At 37.9% G+C, this 13,282-nt stretch overlaps 1 protein-coding gene across 6 annotated transcripts in view; it reads left to right on the top strand.

Moving 5' to 3' along the window:
• Positions 1-13,282, top strand: part of DMXL2 (Dmx like 2) — a 157,199-nt gene that overhangs the window by 88,753 nt on the left and 55,164 nt on the right. For all 6 annotated transcript variants that reach the window (XM_079913056.1, XM_079913058.1, XM_079913057.1 and 3 more), the window contains 3 exons: positions 2,224-2,451; positions 4,604-6,280; positions 9,253-9,363. In XM_079913056.1, coding sequence (XP_079769182.1) covers positions 2,224-2,451; positions 4,604-6,280; positions 9,253-9,363 — 2,016 coding nt within the window. The remainder of the gene's footprint in view (positions 1-2,223; positions 2,452-4,603; positions 6,281-9,252; positions 9,364-13,282) is intronic.

Here is a 13,282-nt window from a genome sequence, read left to right on the forward strand (position 1 = left end):
AAAAGCTTGTCAGGAAGAGAATTTTATTTTTATTTTTTTAAATTGAGGTAACATTGGTTTATAAAATTATATAAGTTTCATGTGTATAGCATTCTAATTTGACTTCTGTATACATTACAGTGTGCTCACCACCAAAAGTATAGTTTCCATCTGTCACCATAGAGTTGACTCTCTTTACCCATTCTGCCCTTCCCCAACCCCTTTCCCCTCTGGTAACCACCAGTCTGTTCTCTGTATCTATGTGTTAGTCTTTGTTTTGTTTTGTTTGTTCACTTACTACTTTAAAAAACTATTCCACATATGAGTGAAACCATGCAGTATTTGTCTTTCTCCGTCTGACTTATTTCATTTAGCATAATACCCTCCGGGAAGAGAATTCTTAACCCACCAGAGAATATAGTATTTTCTAGAGTTGAGCACAGAGCCAGGAATGGTTCTGAAGAGATTAATAGAGGTAGCAACAGATCCTTGTGGTAGGATAGGAATCATGTGATGCCTTCTGTCCCCCTGCTTATGAAGGAAGTATCCCACTGCTCTTCCCCTCAGGTCTGGGCTAGTATAGAGTTGCCTTGCTTACTCTGTTTGTGACAGCAGTAAAAGGTCACAAACAGTAAGATTACAGTAGAAGCAAACAAATCATATGCTATCTTTAGCTTTGACATAAAGCATCTATCTTGTGGTTCTAAAATGTGCAGCAGATTTAACATGGTGTACATTGCCATTAAAGCTGATACGTGAATTTAGCAGTGTGTTGAAAATCCTGGCAAAGGGTGAAGCGATAGACTAGACTTACATTTAGGTGGGGAAGGAACATTTGGAGTACCTTCTAGGTACCAGGCACTGAGATAGGTACTTTATATATGTGAGATAGATGTTACCTTCAGTTTACTAATGGAATAATATTAAGTAACTTGACCAAATGACACATCTAGTTTGTCACAGACTAAGTTTCAAAATTAGGTCTTCTGGCTTTAAAGCCTTTCTTTTGCTTTTTCCCCCTGCTCTTATTTTCTTTCTTTGCATGAGATACATGCATTAGAAAATTGCCTGGTTTACAGAAAGAGAAATGACTCAGTTCAGCCTTATTTTGCAGGTGAGAAAATAGCTAGAGATGATGAAGTACCTTGCTTAAGGCAACATATCTAGTTAGTTTTAGAGTAGTGGTAGTATTTCTGTCTTCTGACTACTGATTCAAGTTTGTCGTCTTATTCTATTTTACAAAAAATGTTCTCACATTTCTTATTTAGTGGTCTGCCATTATAAAAGAGATTGGCATATTTAAAATCCACCAGAAGCAAAAGGGGATTGATTATTATCTCTCCGTATTCTGGTGCTACTCGGGATGTATAAAGCTAATAAGACCTCATCCTTGCCCTTGATGAATTCATAGTCTAATGGCGGGGAGGGAGATGGACATACAAATAAATAAATGTGATGCAAGTATCTCTTACATGTAGCAGAAGCACAGATAACTAAATCTGCTTAGAGATTTACACTCCACCTGAATGTGAAAGCTGGAAGCTTTTTGGACAAAGATCAAGGTCAATATGCTTACAAAGCCATTCAACTAATACTATCTTAAATTTGTTTGGAACTTTTATATGTTCTTGGAACTTTTATATGTTTTTGTTTATTATCTTGTTTCAGCACTTGATAGTTAGTAGGCTGGTATTTTAATGTCTTCTTTACCGCTAGCTAATTTTATGACCTAAGGAAAATCAGTAAGCTTTCCAAGTTTAAATTTCTTCATCTATTAAGTGAGGCTGTACCTTGTTATTTCTCAAAGTTTGATTTATGACCCATCTGTTTCAGAAACACCTGGGCTGCTTATTAATGCAGATTTATGGGATCTACCCCAAAACAACTGAGTCAGTGTTTCTGTGGTTAGGCCTGAGAACCTTCATGTTAAAAGTTCCTCAAGCTTTTGATGTGTTTTAAAGGTTGAGAACACTGGGCTAGAGAACTTGTTTTTTTCCTAGATCTTACATGTTGTGATTCTTCACTGACAATATCCCTGTGATGCAATTGTTGATGCTAAGAAAGAGTAAAATAGTTTTAAAAAAAAAATTCTATCAAGGTAACTGAGCAAAGTTTGAAAATTGATCTTGTCTCCAGAGCACTTTTAAGAAATCATGTTTCTTAAATCATCACAAAATATTATCTAGCTCATGTAGATAGTGATGATACTAATATATTTCTTAATTTCTTAATTTATTTTCAAAGCTAAAGCTTCAGAAGGTGTTTCATCAGAGAGTCTACTTTCAGTCCCTGGACAGAAGAACATAGACTCTTCTCCAGATACCTCTCCTAGTGTGAGCCCCATACCACATTCTTCATCAATCGCCAACCTTCAAACTGCTAGTAAACTGATTCTGAGTTCTAGACGGGTATATAGCCGACCTCTTGATCTCCCGGTAGGAGTTGAAGTAATAAGAGCAACGCCTTCAGCAGGTAACGTAACTTTAAGACCGGACAGTTGTAGCTCAGAGCAATCTTCAGTGCATAAAATGGGTGAACTCTTCTGAAATATGTGCAGAGTTGACACCGAAATAAAGATTTGTTTTCTACTAACGATACCTCTATTTAGAAACATGTCTATTTTAGAAATAATTTCCTGTGATAAATGTAATCAGCTTGACAGAAAATAGTGTGAATGTTTTAATGCAAGGTTTCTTGCCTATGCTGTGATTTCCTGTAAATAGGAATACTGTGATAGTGAAATTGCAAAGAAAAATATGGTCGTATGTGAATTATTGAAGCTTTTTTTTTTAATTAAGGCTTTTCATCCACAGTATTGCTGTTATTAAGTATGTTTGACCAAGAGTTGGCAGATACTTTGGGGGAAAAATATAGGATACAGGATTAGAGTTTGGTTTGCCTAGAGCGATACTGACATTAGCAAGGTTGGTAAAATAGTTTAAAGAGCAGGACTGGCATCTGTATTTTAAAATGTTCTGTCATTGTGGAATTTGAATTGAGGAGTTCCTCGAATAGTGTTTTTGGGGAACCAGAATTGGAGGTTCAAGACTATTCCAATTACTGGTGAATGATTTTGAGTATGCGGTTCTCTTACTCATCCCTAACACAGGTTTGGAATCAGAGTTGGAAAGACCACATTAAGAGTTTACTCTGGGCTTTTGTGGCAGGTGCAGATTTAGGTCAGCTTTTGAATCTTTCAAAGTATTTGGAAAGTTTAGGATATACTCAAATAAGTTTATTGGAATTAATAATGATAAATTACATTTTGCGGGGACTCTGTAAAATGCTTTCAAATGTCTTGTTGGACAGTAAAACTCCAAGGGAAGTAGTAACATGATCCCTATTATTTATTTATTTAAATATTTATTTATTTATTATTTTTGGCTGTGTCGGGTCTTCATTTCTGTGCGAGGGCTTTCTCTATTTGCGGCAAGCGGGGGCCACTCTTCATCACGGTGCGCGGGCCTCTCACTGTCGCGGCCTCTCTTGTTGTAGAGCACAGGCTCCAGACGCACAGGCTCAGTAGTTGTGGCTCACGGGCCTAGTTGCTCCGTGGCATGTGGGATCTTCCCAGACCAGTGCTCGAACCCGTGTCCCCTGCATTGGCAGGCAGATTCTCAACCACTGCACCACCAGGGAAGCCCCTCCCTATTATTTATATAGAACAGGCTTGGACGTTTAAGTGCCTTTCCTACTGTTAGGAAGGCATTGATAGAATGGAACTTGAATCCAGGCCTTCTGATCCCAACCTTAATCACTGTTACCCCTCATCTTATAGTTGTTTTTTTTTTTTAATTAATTTATTTAATTTATTTATTTTTGGCTGCGTTGGGTCTTTGTCGCTGCGTGCGGGCTTTCTCTCGTTGTGGCAAGCGGGGGCTACTCTTTGCTGTGGTACGCGGGCTTCTCGTTGCGGTGGCTTCTCTTGTTCTGGAGCACGGGCTCTAGGTGCGGGCCTTAGTAGTTGCAGCATGTGGGCTCAGTAGTTGTGGCGCACGGGCGTAGTTGCTCCACAGCATGTGGGATCTTCCAGGGCCAGGGCTCGAACCCGTGTCCCCTGCATTGGCAGGCGGACTTTCAACCACTGCACCACCAGGGAAGTCCCTCCCCTCATGTTATAGTTGACAATAGACGGGAAGTGTTAGTCTTTGGCAGTCAGGAATAAATATGAGGGTTCTGGTTCAGTGTTAGGAGAGCATGAATTAAACCTGGTTAAGAAGGTGAGATTTAGTGTCTTGTTTAGCTGACTGAAAACATTTTGTGGTGGGGGTAGATCTAGTGTCTGGATTATTTGAGGGCCAGTTAGGGGAATTTGAAAGGCAAATTTTAATGACTACTTAAGTATTTATGATGAAAGTGATAAAAGATATAGAATGAAAGTCCAGTGAGGCATGTGTGGTAAAGACATATAAATTACAGCAGGTGACAGGTTTATTGATTAAGCATTGACTTGTTTCATTGCTTTTGAGTTTCATTTTAATGAAATATTTGGTTTAGCAGGGGACTGCAGAGTTACTCTGAAGAAGCTCATAGTGGATTTGGATTAATCACATTCTAGAATTTGATTATTAGCATATTATTTTGTGTTTCTATTATTATGACGATCTGCTTTTTCTTTTTTAAGGCCACCTGAGTTCCTCTTCAATTTATCCAGTGTGCCTGGCACCTTATTTAGTGGTTACAACTTGTTCTGACAATAAAGTACGCTTCTGGAAATGTAGTATGGAAACCAATCTACAATGTAAAAGTGATGAGAAGGAAACCTATCATTGGAGGAGATGGCCCTTGATGAATGATGAAGGAGAAGATAACAGCAGTACAGTGAGCATTGTGGGAAGACCAGTTGCTGTTAGCTGTTCATACACGGGTCGCCTTGCAGTGGCTTACAAACAACCTATCCACCACAATGGTTTTGTTTCTAAAGAATTTTCCATGCATGTTTGCATATTTGAATGTGAATCTACAGGAGGGTCAGAATGGGTTTTAGAACAAACAATTCATCTTGATGATTTGGTCAAAGTTGGGAGTGTACTTGATTCAAGGGTCAGTGTCGACAGTAATCTCTTTGTGTACAGCAAATCAGATGCACTTTTGAGCAAGGATAGATATCTTATTCCGAATATCAAACATTTAGTACATTTGGACTGGGTATCAAAAGAAGATGGCTCCCACATTCTCACAGTAGGGGTCGGTGCTAATATCTTCATGTATGGGCGGCTTTCAGGAATTGTGACTGAGCAAATCAATAGTAAGGATGGAGTAGCTGTCATTACTTTACCACTAGGTGGAAGTATCAAGCAAGGAGTTAGGTCAAGATGGGTTCTTCTTAGATCTATAGACTTAGTGTCTTCTGTTGATGGTACACCTTCACTGCCTGTTTCTCTCTCTTGGGTAAGAGATGGGATATTGGTGGTAGGAATGGATTGTGAAATGCATGTATATGCACAGTGGAAGCATGCTGTCAAATTTGGAGACGTTGACGCTGATGGTCCTGATGCAGAAGAGACAGCAGTACAAGATCATTTTGCCTTTAAATCTAATATGTTGTCAAGAAAAAGTATTGTTGAGGGAGCAGCCATTGCTGATGATATTTTTTGTTCACCAACTGTAGCTCAAGATGGTGGCTTATTTGAGGCTGCACATGTACTTTCCCCTACTCTCCCGCAGTATCATCCAACCCAGCTGTTAGAATTGATGGATTTAGGGAAAGTTCGCAGGGCTAAAGCTATTCTCTCTCATTTAGTAAAATGCATTGCAGGAGAAGTTGCAATAGTTAGAGATGCTGATGCTGGAGAAGGAACTAAGCGACATCTTTCTCGAACCATTAGTGTAAGTGGCAGTACAGCAAAGGATACAGTCACCATAGGGAAAGATGGTACTCGAGATTATACTGAGATAGATTCTATTCCCCCACTACCGTTATATGCATTGCTTGCTGCCGATCAAGATACAACCTACAGAATTTCAGAAGAAAGTACAAAACTACCACAGAGCTATGAAGATCATATGGAAAGTCAACCAGAGGATCAATATTCAGAGCTGTTCCAAATCCAGGATATAACAACAGATGATATTGACTTAGAGCCAGAAAAAAGAGAAAACAAATCAAAAGTAATAAATCTTTCTCAATACGGACCAGCTTACTTTGGCCAAGAACATGCTAGGGTACTTTCAAGTCATCTTATGCACTCAAGTCTACCAGGCCTTACCCGTTTGGAGCAGATGTTCCTTGTAGCTTTGGCTGATACAGTGGCTACCACCAGTACTGAGCTTGATGAAAACAGAGATAAGAGTTACTCAGGTAAATACTCTAACTAAAAATTTATAAAGTTATCATTAATAGAACTGTTTGTATTTATCTATATAATGGCTCACATATTAAATTGCAGTCTTTCTTTAAACCTTGCAGGGAAATGACCTCTCTAGTTGATAGTTACTGTTAATGATTAGTTGTAAAAGGAAAGGTGATTGGGGTAGGCTCTGACTTGTGCATGTGACTTTATGTATTTGTGATATCTGTGTGCATCCTCACATGAATTTTTACCCTGAAACCTTCATATCATTTTGGACATACAGTCTTTTGTTTTTTTTGAACAGATTGATTCCTATGGTTTATTTTAATTTTAGTGATAATAATGGCCCATTTGTTAATTTTACTATTGAACCACCAGGTTGTAAGGACCCCCTGGGCTCAACTTGTTCATCTTCACATTTCTAGGTATAAATAATTTTTATAATTACCTAATTTTCTCCAAAAAGTCTCTTGAGAAAGGGGTTTTCATACATTTTAATGTAACATGTGTCTTGCTTAATTCATTCTGTAACTGGAAAAATTTTGGCTGCCTCCTGAAACTAGATTTCATTCTTTTTTATGCAGATAGTTGAAGGTAATGGTGTTGATTCTAAATGATGACATTAGCAAAGGAAACCGAAAATGATTGATCATTCATTCATTCAGTAAATATTGTGGAGGAGTGAACAATTGCTATGTGCCAGGTGCTTCATGTACTTTATTGTATTTAATTATTACAACAGTCTTCTAGTAGGTAGCCACTATTATACGTAATTTTATAGACGAAGACTCTGATCCTTAGGGAGATTAAGTGACACATAAGGTCACATAGGTAGTAAATGGCAGAACTGGGGTTCAGATGTGGGTAAATCGTTGCCTCTAAGCCAATACTCTTTTAATTATTTCACAAGATTTCCAAGTGTGAGGGAAAAAGACTGTTCCTCAAAGCTACCTGGAATATATCTCTTCATATAGATTTATGTCTTTATGTCTCCAAGGTTTTCTGTAGATTAAAATAACTAGTGACCTCTAGAGGATTTTGCCTATGAGTTATTTTCTAGCCATATTAATTAAAAAAAATTTGAATCATTATGAGGTTGTGTGCAGTTGAGCAAGATTCTCCCCGGAACAGCCTTAAGCCTTTGTTGCAAACTTAATATATGTTAGAGTTTTTACTTGAGACGTTCAGAAAATAGATACATCATAATCCATGAAACATAGTTTAAATTTTCGGATACAGAACTGTATCCTTAGTTAGGCAATATAAAAATGGTTCCTCCTGGTCACAGTGGATTTTCATTAGGTAGGTAAGGCAGGAATGAATGTTTCCATTTCACAGGTAGCAAACTGAAGCTCAGAGATTAAATAGTTGCCATCTCAGTGAATGGATCCTAAGTAAATGAATTCTTCCATTTGTTCAAGTAAGACAATTTAGAGGTATTCCTGACTCTGCTTTCTCTCCCGCCCTAATCCAGTCCATTGGCGAATGCTATTAGTTCTACTGTATGGAGACTCCAGTCATTTCTCATCACCTCTCCTGTTACCACTCTGGTCCAAGTCACATCACATCCTGCCTAATTATTGACAAAGTCTCCTACTAAACTGTTTCGTTCTTGTTACCCCAGTCTGCTCTTCGCATAGGAACTAGTGATTATTTTAAAACAAAATCACATTAAATCTCTTCTCTGCTCAACAAACACTGTGGCTTCCCATCTCACTTTAGAACAAAAAGCCAAATGCTTCAGTGATCTACAAGGCTCTTTGTGATCTGTGCTCACTTCCATTCTACTGCATTGTCTTCCTTGCTGTCCCACAAACCCACTAGGCCCATTCCTGTCTCAGAGTCTTTGCGCATATTGTTTCCTCTGCATACAATACTTGTCTTCCAGATTTAGGCGTGCCTCATTCCCTCACCTCCTCAGATTTCTGCTGAAATGTCATCTTATTGGAATGTTCTTCCCTGGCCTCATATCAAATAGAACCCTCTTACCCCAGCACTCCCTTTCTCTCAGTCCTGCTTTCTTTCTCTCAATAGCATTGATTTCCACTAGACACATTACCTCTTCATTGTTTGTCTCTGTCTCCTAAGATGTAAGCGCCCTGAGAGTGGGGACTTTGCCTTATTCCCTGCCAAACCCCCAGTACCTTAACTGTGCCTCCAGTGTAGCGGATGCTTACTTTGTGAATGAATACATGAGTGAGTGGATGAACAGATACAGCTGATGGGAAGTAGAGGTGGAACTTTGACAATTTAAAACGTTTTATTTTCTTCAAGACAATATTTGATTCAATACTCTTGAGTACTTCCTAAGTGGCAGTTACCAGGCTAGGCGCTGTCAGTATTTTTCTGTTTCTTTTATCCAACAGTGGCTATAATTTTGAGTAAACTTGCCATGCTTTCATACCTCTGCTCAACTTTTGACTAAGAGTAAATTTGTGGAATCAAGGTTAGAGTTCAGCCTTAACTTGGTAACACTAGCCTGGGGAGTCAAATTTGAAATCTTTGAATAATGAATCTTCTGTATTTCATTGGAGCTAACCAACCTAGAAAATATTACCTATTTAATCATATAATAAATAATTTTACTTTATTATGTAATTCCTGTTTTTAAATCTCATCTGAATTTGCACAGGAAATATTTAAAAAAATTATACCTAACTTACTATAGCTAATATATTTTTTATTGGATTTCAAGATTTCTTTCCTTTTCATTTATTATGAGTAGCTCTAAGTACTATTATTACCTGTACTAATAGGTACTTATATTTTTCCCAATTATTTTTCATTTGGCAGTTTTAATATATACATATGCTTTTTGTAAAGCTGTATAAATAAAGATACTGAAGTGTTCAGAAAGGAATACACTCAAAAATATATATATTTTTGTGTAAATTATTAAATTTAATGTTTATTTTCTAACTTTTTACTGGTTTGTGATTTGTTGCATTCCTTTTTCCTTAAACATATTTCCTCTTTGCAGGAAGAGACACATTAGATGAGTGTGGTTTGCGGTACTTACTAGCTATGCGCTTGCACACTTGCCTTTTGACATCCCTGCCTCCTTTATACCGAGTACAGCTGCTTCATCAAGGTATTGTTTGAACCTTCGTGCAACTTTTATTTCGTACTGAAGTGGTTAGTATATTCATATTTGTGTCTGAGCATTAGTAAATCAACATATGCATACCTATCACCAGCCTTAAGATCTTCCTGTCACAGGAAAATAAGGTACCCACTTACCTTTTTTCTGTTATTTTTCAGCTGTATTCTGTGACTTTTGCTCATCTGTCTCAGTTTCTCAGACTTCAGTCACTAAAGTCATAGTAGTTTAAGTAAACTGGTATGCCTGAGGTTGTAACCTAAAGTGGCCCTGAATTTCTATGACGCCTGATACCTTTTCTTTAAAAATTATGTAAATTTTGTCCTATGCATTATTATTTGTGTTTATTTTAATATAAGCATTATGTTTTAAGTTATTTACTTACAAGTAAAGCTGATGTTTCATGAATATCTGCCGTACAGTAATCCAGTAGATTTGTGTACTTCTAGCACACTGCCACATACCCTGATTTGTGATGTATAGGTTTATATCAGCCCCCTAACGTAATAGATTAAAAAATCAAAACTATAGAGTTTAAAGTGACCTGCCAAGATACAGGGCTATTTGTTAATAGAGAATTCCAGTGCAGTGGGCTGTGTTCCTTTTGAAACCAGCATCCTGGATACAGCCCCATAAAATATGCTTTAGTATTGTAGGACCTGGAACCAGACTTTATAGTTTGTTACTCTTACCCACAGTACTTACCCTTTACCCTCAGTAAATGTTCTTTGAAAATATGATTACAAACATATGTCATATTCTGTCGTGTTTTTAAACTATAATTCATCTATATAGTCTTTTATTTTTTTCTAAAAATACAAATTTAGCTGTTTTTTTCCTATTTGAATTATCACTGTTAATGAGTGACCTTATAACCTTGCATATAAATATTTATGTATATATCTGATTACTTCCTCATGTTTGTTTTCTAGTAGTGAAATTACTGAATCAAAGGGCTTGAAAATTCTTTTTTTTTAAACATCTTTATTGGAGTATTGTTGCTTTACAATGGTGTGTTACTTTCTGCTTTATAACAAAGTGAATCAGATACATATACATATGTTCCCATATCTCTTCCCTCTTGTGTCTCCCTCCCTCCCACCTTCCCTATCCCACCCCTCTAGGTGGTCACAAACCACCTAGCTGATCTCCCTATGCTATGCGGCTGCTTCCCACTAGCTATCTATTTTATGTTTGGTAGTGTATATATGTCCATGACACTCTCTCACTTTGTCACAGCTTACCATTCCCCCTCCCCATATCCTCAAGTCCATTCTCTAGTAGGTCTGTGTCTTTATTCCCATCTTGCCCCTAGGTTCTTCATGACATTTTTTTCCCCTTAGATTCCATATATATCTGTTAGCATACGGTATTTGTCTTTCTCTTTCTGACTTACTTCACTCTGTATGACAGACTCTAGGTCCATCCACCTCACTACAAATAACTCAATTTCGTTTCTTTTTATGACTGAGTAATATTCCATTGTATATATGTGCCACATCTTCTTTATCCATTCATCCGATGATGGACACTTAGGTTGCTTCCATCTCCTGGCTATTGTAAATAGAGCTGCAATGAACATTTTCATTCAGTACATGACTCTTATTGAATTATGGTGTTCTCAGGGTATATGCCCAGTACTGGGATTGCTGGGTCATATGGTAGTCCTATTTGTAGTTTTTTAAGGAACCTCCGTACTGTTCTCCATAGTGGCTGTACCAATTCACATTCCCACCAACAGTGCAAGAGGGTTCCCTTTTCTCCACACCCTCTCCAGCATTTATTGTTTCTAGATTTTTTGATGATGGCCATTCTGACCGGTGTGAGATGAGATCTCATTGTAGTTTTGATTTGCATTTCTCTAATGATTAATGATGTTGAGCATTCTTTCATGTGTTTGTTGGCAATCTGTATATCTTCTTTGGAGAAATGTCTATTTAGGTCTTCTGCCCATGTTTGGATTGGGTTGTTTGTTTTTTTTGTTATTAAGCTGCATGAGCCGCTTGTAAAATTTGGAGATTAATCCTTTGTCAGTTGCTTCATTTGGAAATATTTTCTCCCATTCTGAGGGTTTTCTTTTGGTCTTGTTTATGGTTTCCTTTGCTGTGCAATAGCTTTTTTTTTTTTTGCAGTACGCGGGCCTCTCACTGCTGTGGCCTCTCCTGTTGCGGAGCACAGGCTCCGGACACACAGGCTTAGCAGCCATGGCTCACGGGCCCAGCCTGTGCACGGCATTTGGGATCCTCCCAGACCGGGGCATGAACCCGTGTCCCCTGCATCGGCAGGTGGACCGTCAACCGCTGTGCCACCAGGGAAGTCCTGTGCAAAAGCTTTTAAGTTTCATTCGATCCCATTTGTTTATTTTTGTTTTTATTTCCATTTCTCTAGGAGGTGGGTCAAAAAGGATCTTGCTGTGATTTATGTCATAGCATGTTCTGCCTATGTTTTCCTCTAAGAGTTTGATGGTGTCTGGCCTTACATTTAGGTCTTTAATCCATTTTGAGCTTATTTTTGTATATGGTGTTAGGGAGTATTCTAATCTCATACTTTTACATGTACCTGTCCAGTTTTCCCAGCACCACTTATTGAAGAGGCTGTCCTTTCTCCACTGTACATTCCTGCCTCCTTTATCAAAGATAAGGTGACCATATGTGCGTGGGTTTATCTCTGGGCTTTGTATCCTGCTCCATTGAGCTATCTTTCTGTTTTTGTGCCAATACCGTACTGTCTTGATTACTGTAGCTTTGTAGTATAGTCTGAAGTCAGGATGCCTGATGCCTCCAGCTCTGTTTTTCATTCTCAAGATTGCTTTGGCTATTCGGGGTCTTTTGTGTTTCCATACAAATTGTGAAATTTTTTGTTGTAGTTCTGTGAAAAATGCCAGTGGTAGTTTGATAGGGATTGCATTGAATCTGTAGATTGCTTTGGGTAGTAGAGTCATTTTCACAATGTTGATTCTTCCAATCCAAGAACATGGTATATCTCTCCATCTATTTGTATCATCTTTAATTTCTTTAATCAGTGTCTTATAATTTTCTGCATACAGGTCTTTTGTCTCCTTAGGTGGGTTTATTCCTAGATATTTTATTCTTTTTGTTGCAGTGGTAAATGGAAGTGTTTCCTTAATTTCCCTTTCAGATTTTTCATCATTAGTGTATAGGAATGCCAGAGATTTCTGTGGATTAAATTTGTATCCTGCTACTATACCAAATTCATTGATTAGCTCTAGTAGTTTTCTGGTAGCATCTTTAGGATTCTCTATGTATAGTATCATGTCAGCTGCAAACGGTGACAGCTTTACTTCTTCTTTTCCGATTTGGATTCCTTTTATTTCCTTTTCTTCTCTGATTGCTGTGGCTAAAACTTCCAAAACTATGTTGAATAAGAGTGGTGAGAGTGGGCAACCTTGTCTTGTTCCTGATCTTAGTGGAAATGCTTTCAGTTTTTCACCATTGAGGACAATGTTGGCTGTGGGTTTGTCATATATGGCCTTTATTATGTTGAGGAAAGTTCCCTCTATGCCTACTTTCTGCAGGGTTTTTATCATAAATAGGTGTTGAATTTTGTCGAAAGCTTTCTCTGCATCTATTGAGATGATCATATGGTTTTTCTCCTTCAGTTTGTTAATATGGTGTATCACATTGATTGATTTGCGTATATTGAAGAATCCTTGCATACCTTGAATAAACCCCACTTGATCATGGTGTATGATCCTTTTAATGTGTTGTTGGATTCTGTTTGCTAGTATTTTGTTGAGGATATTTGCATCTATTTTCTTCAGTGATATTGGCCTGTAGTTTTCTTTCTTTGTGACATCTTTGTCTGGTTTTGGTATCAGGGTGATGTTGGCCTCGTAGACTGTTTTGAGTGTTCCTCTTTCTGCTGTGTTTTGGAAGAGTTTGAGAAGGAC

The sequence above is a fragment of the Stenella coeruleoalba genome (assembly GCF_951394435.1).
Source record: "Stenella coeruleoalba genome assembly, chromosome: 2".
Classification (NCBI taxonomy): domain Eukaryota; kingdom Metazoa; phylum Chordata; class Mammalia; order Artiodactyla; family Delphinidae; genus Stenella; species Stenella coeruleoalba.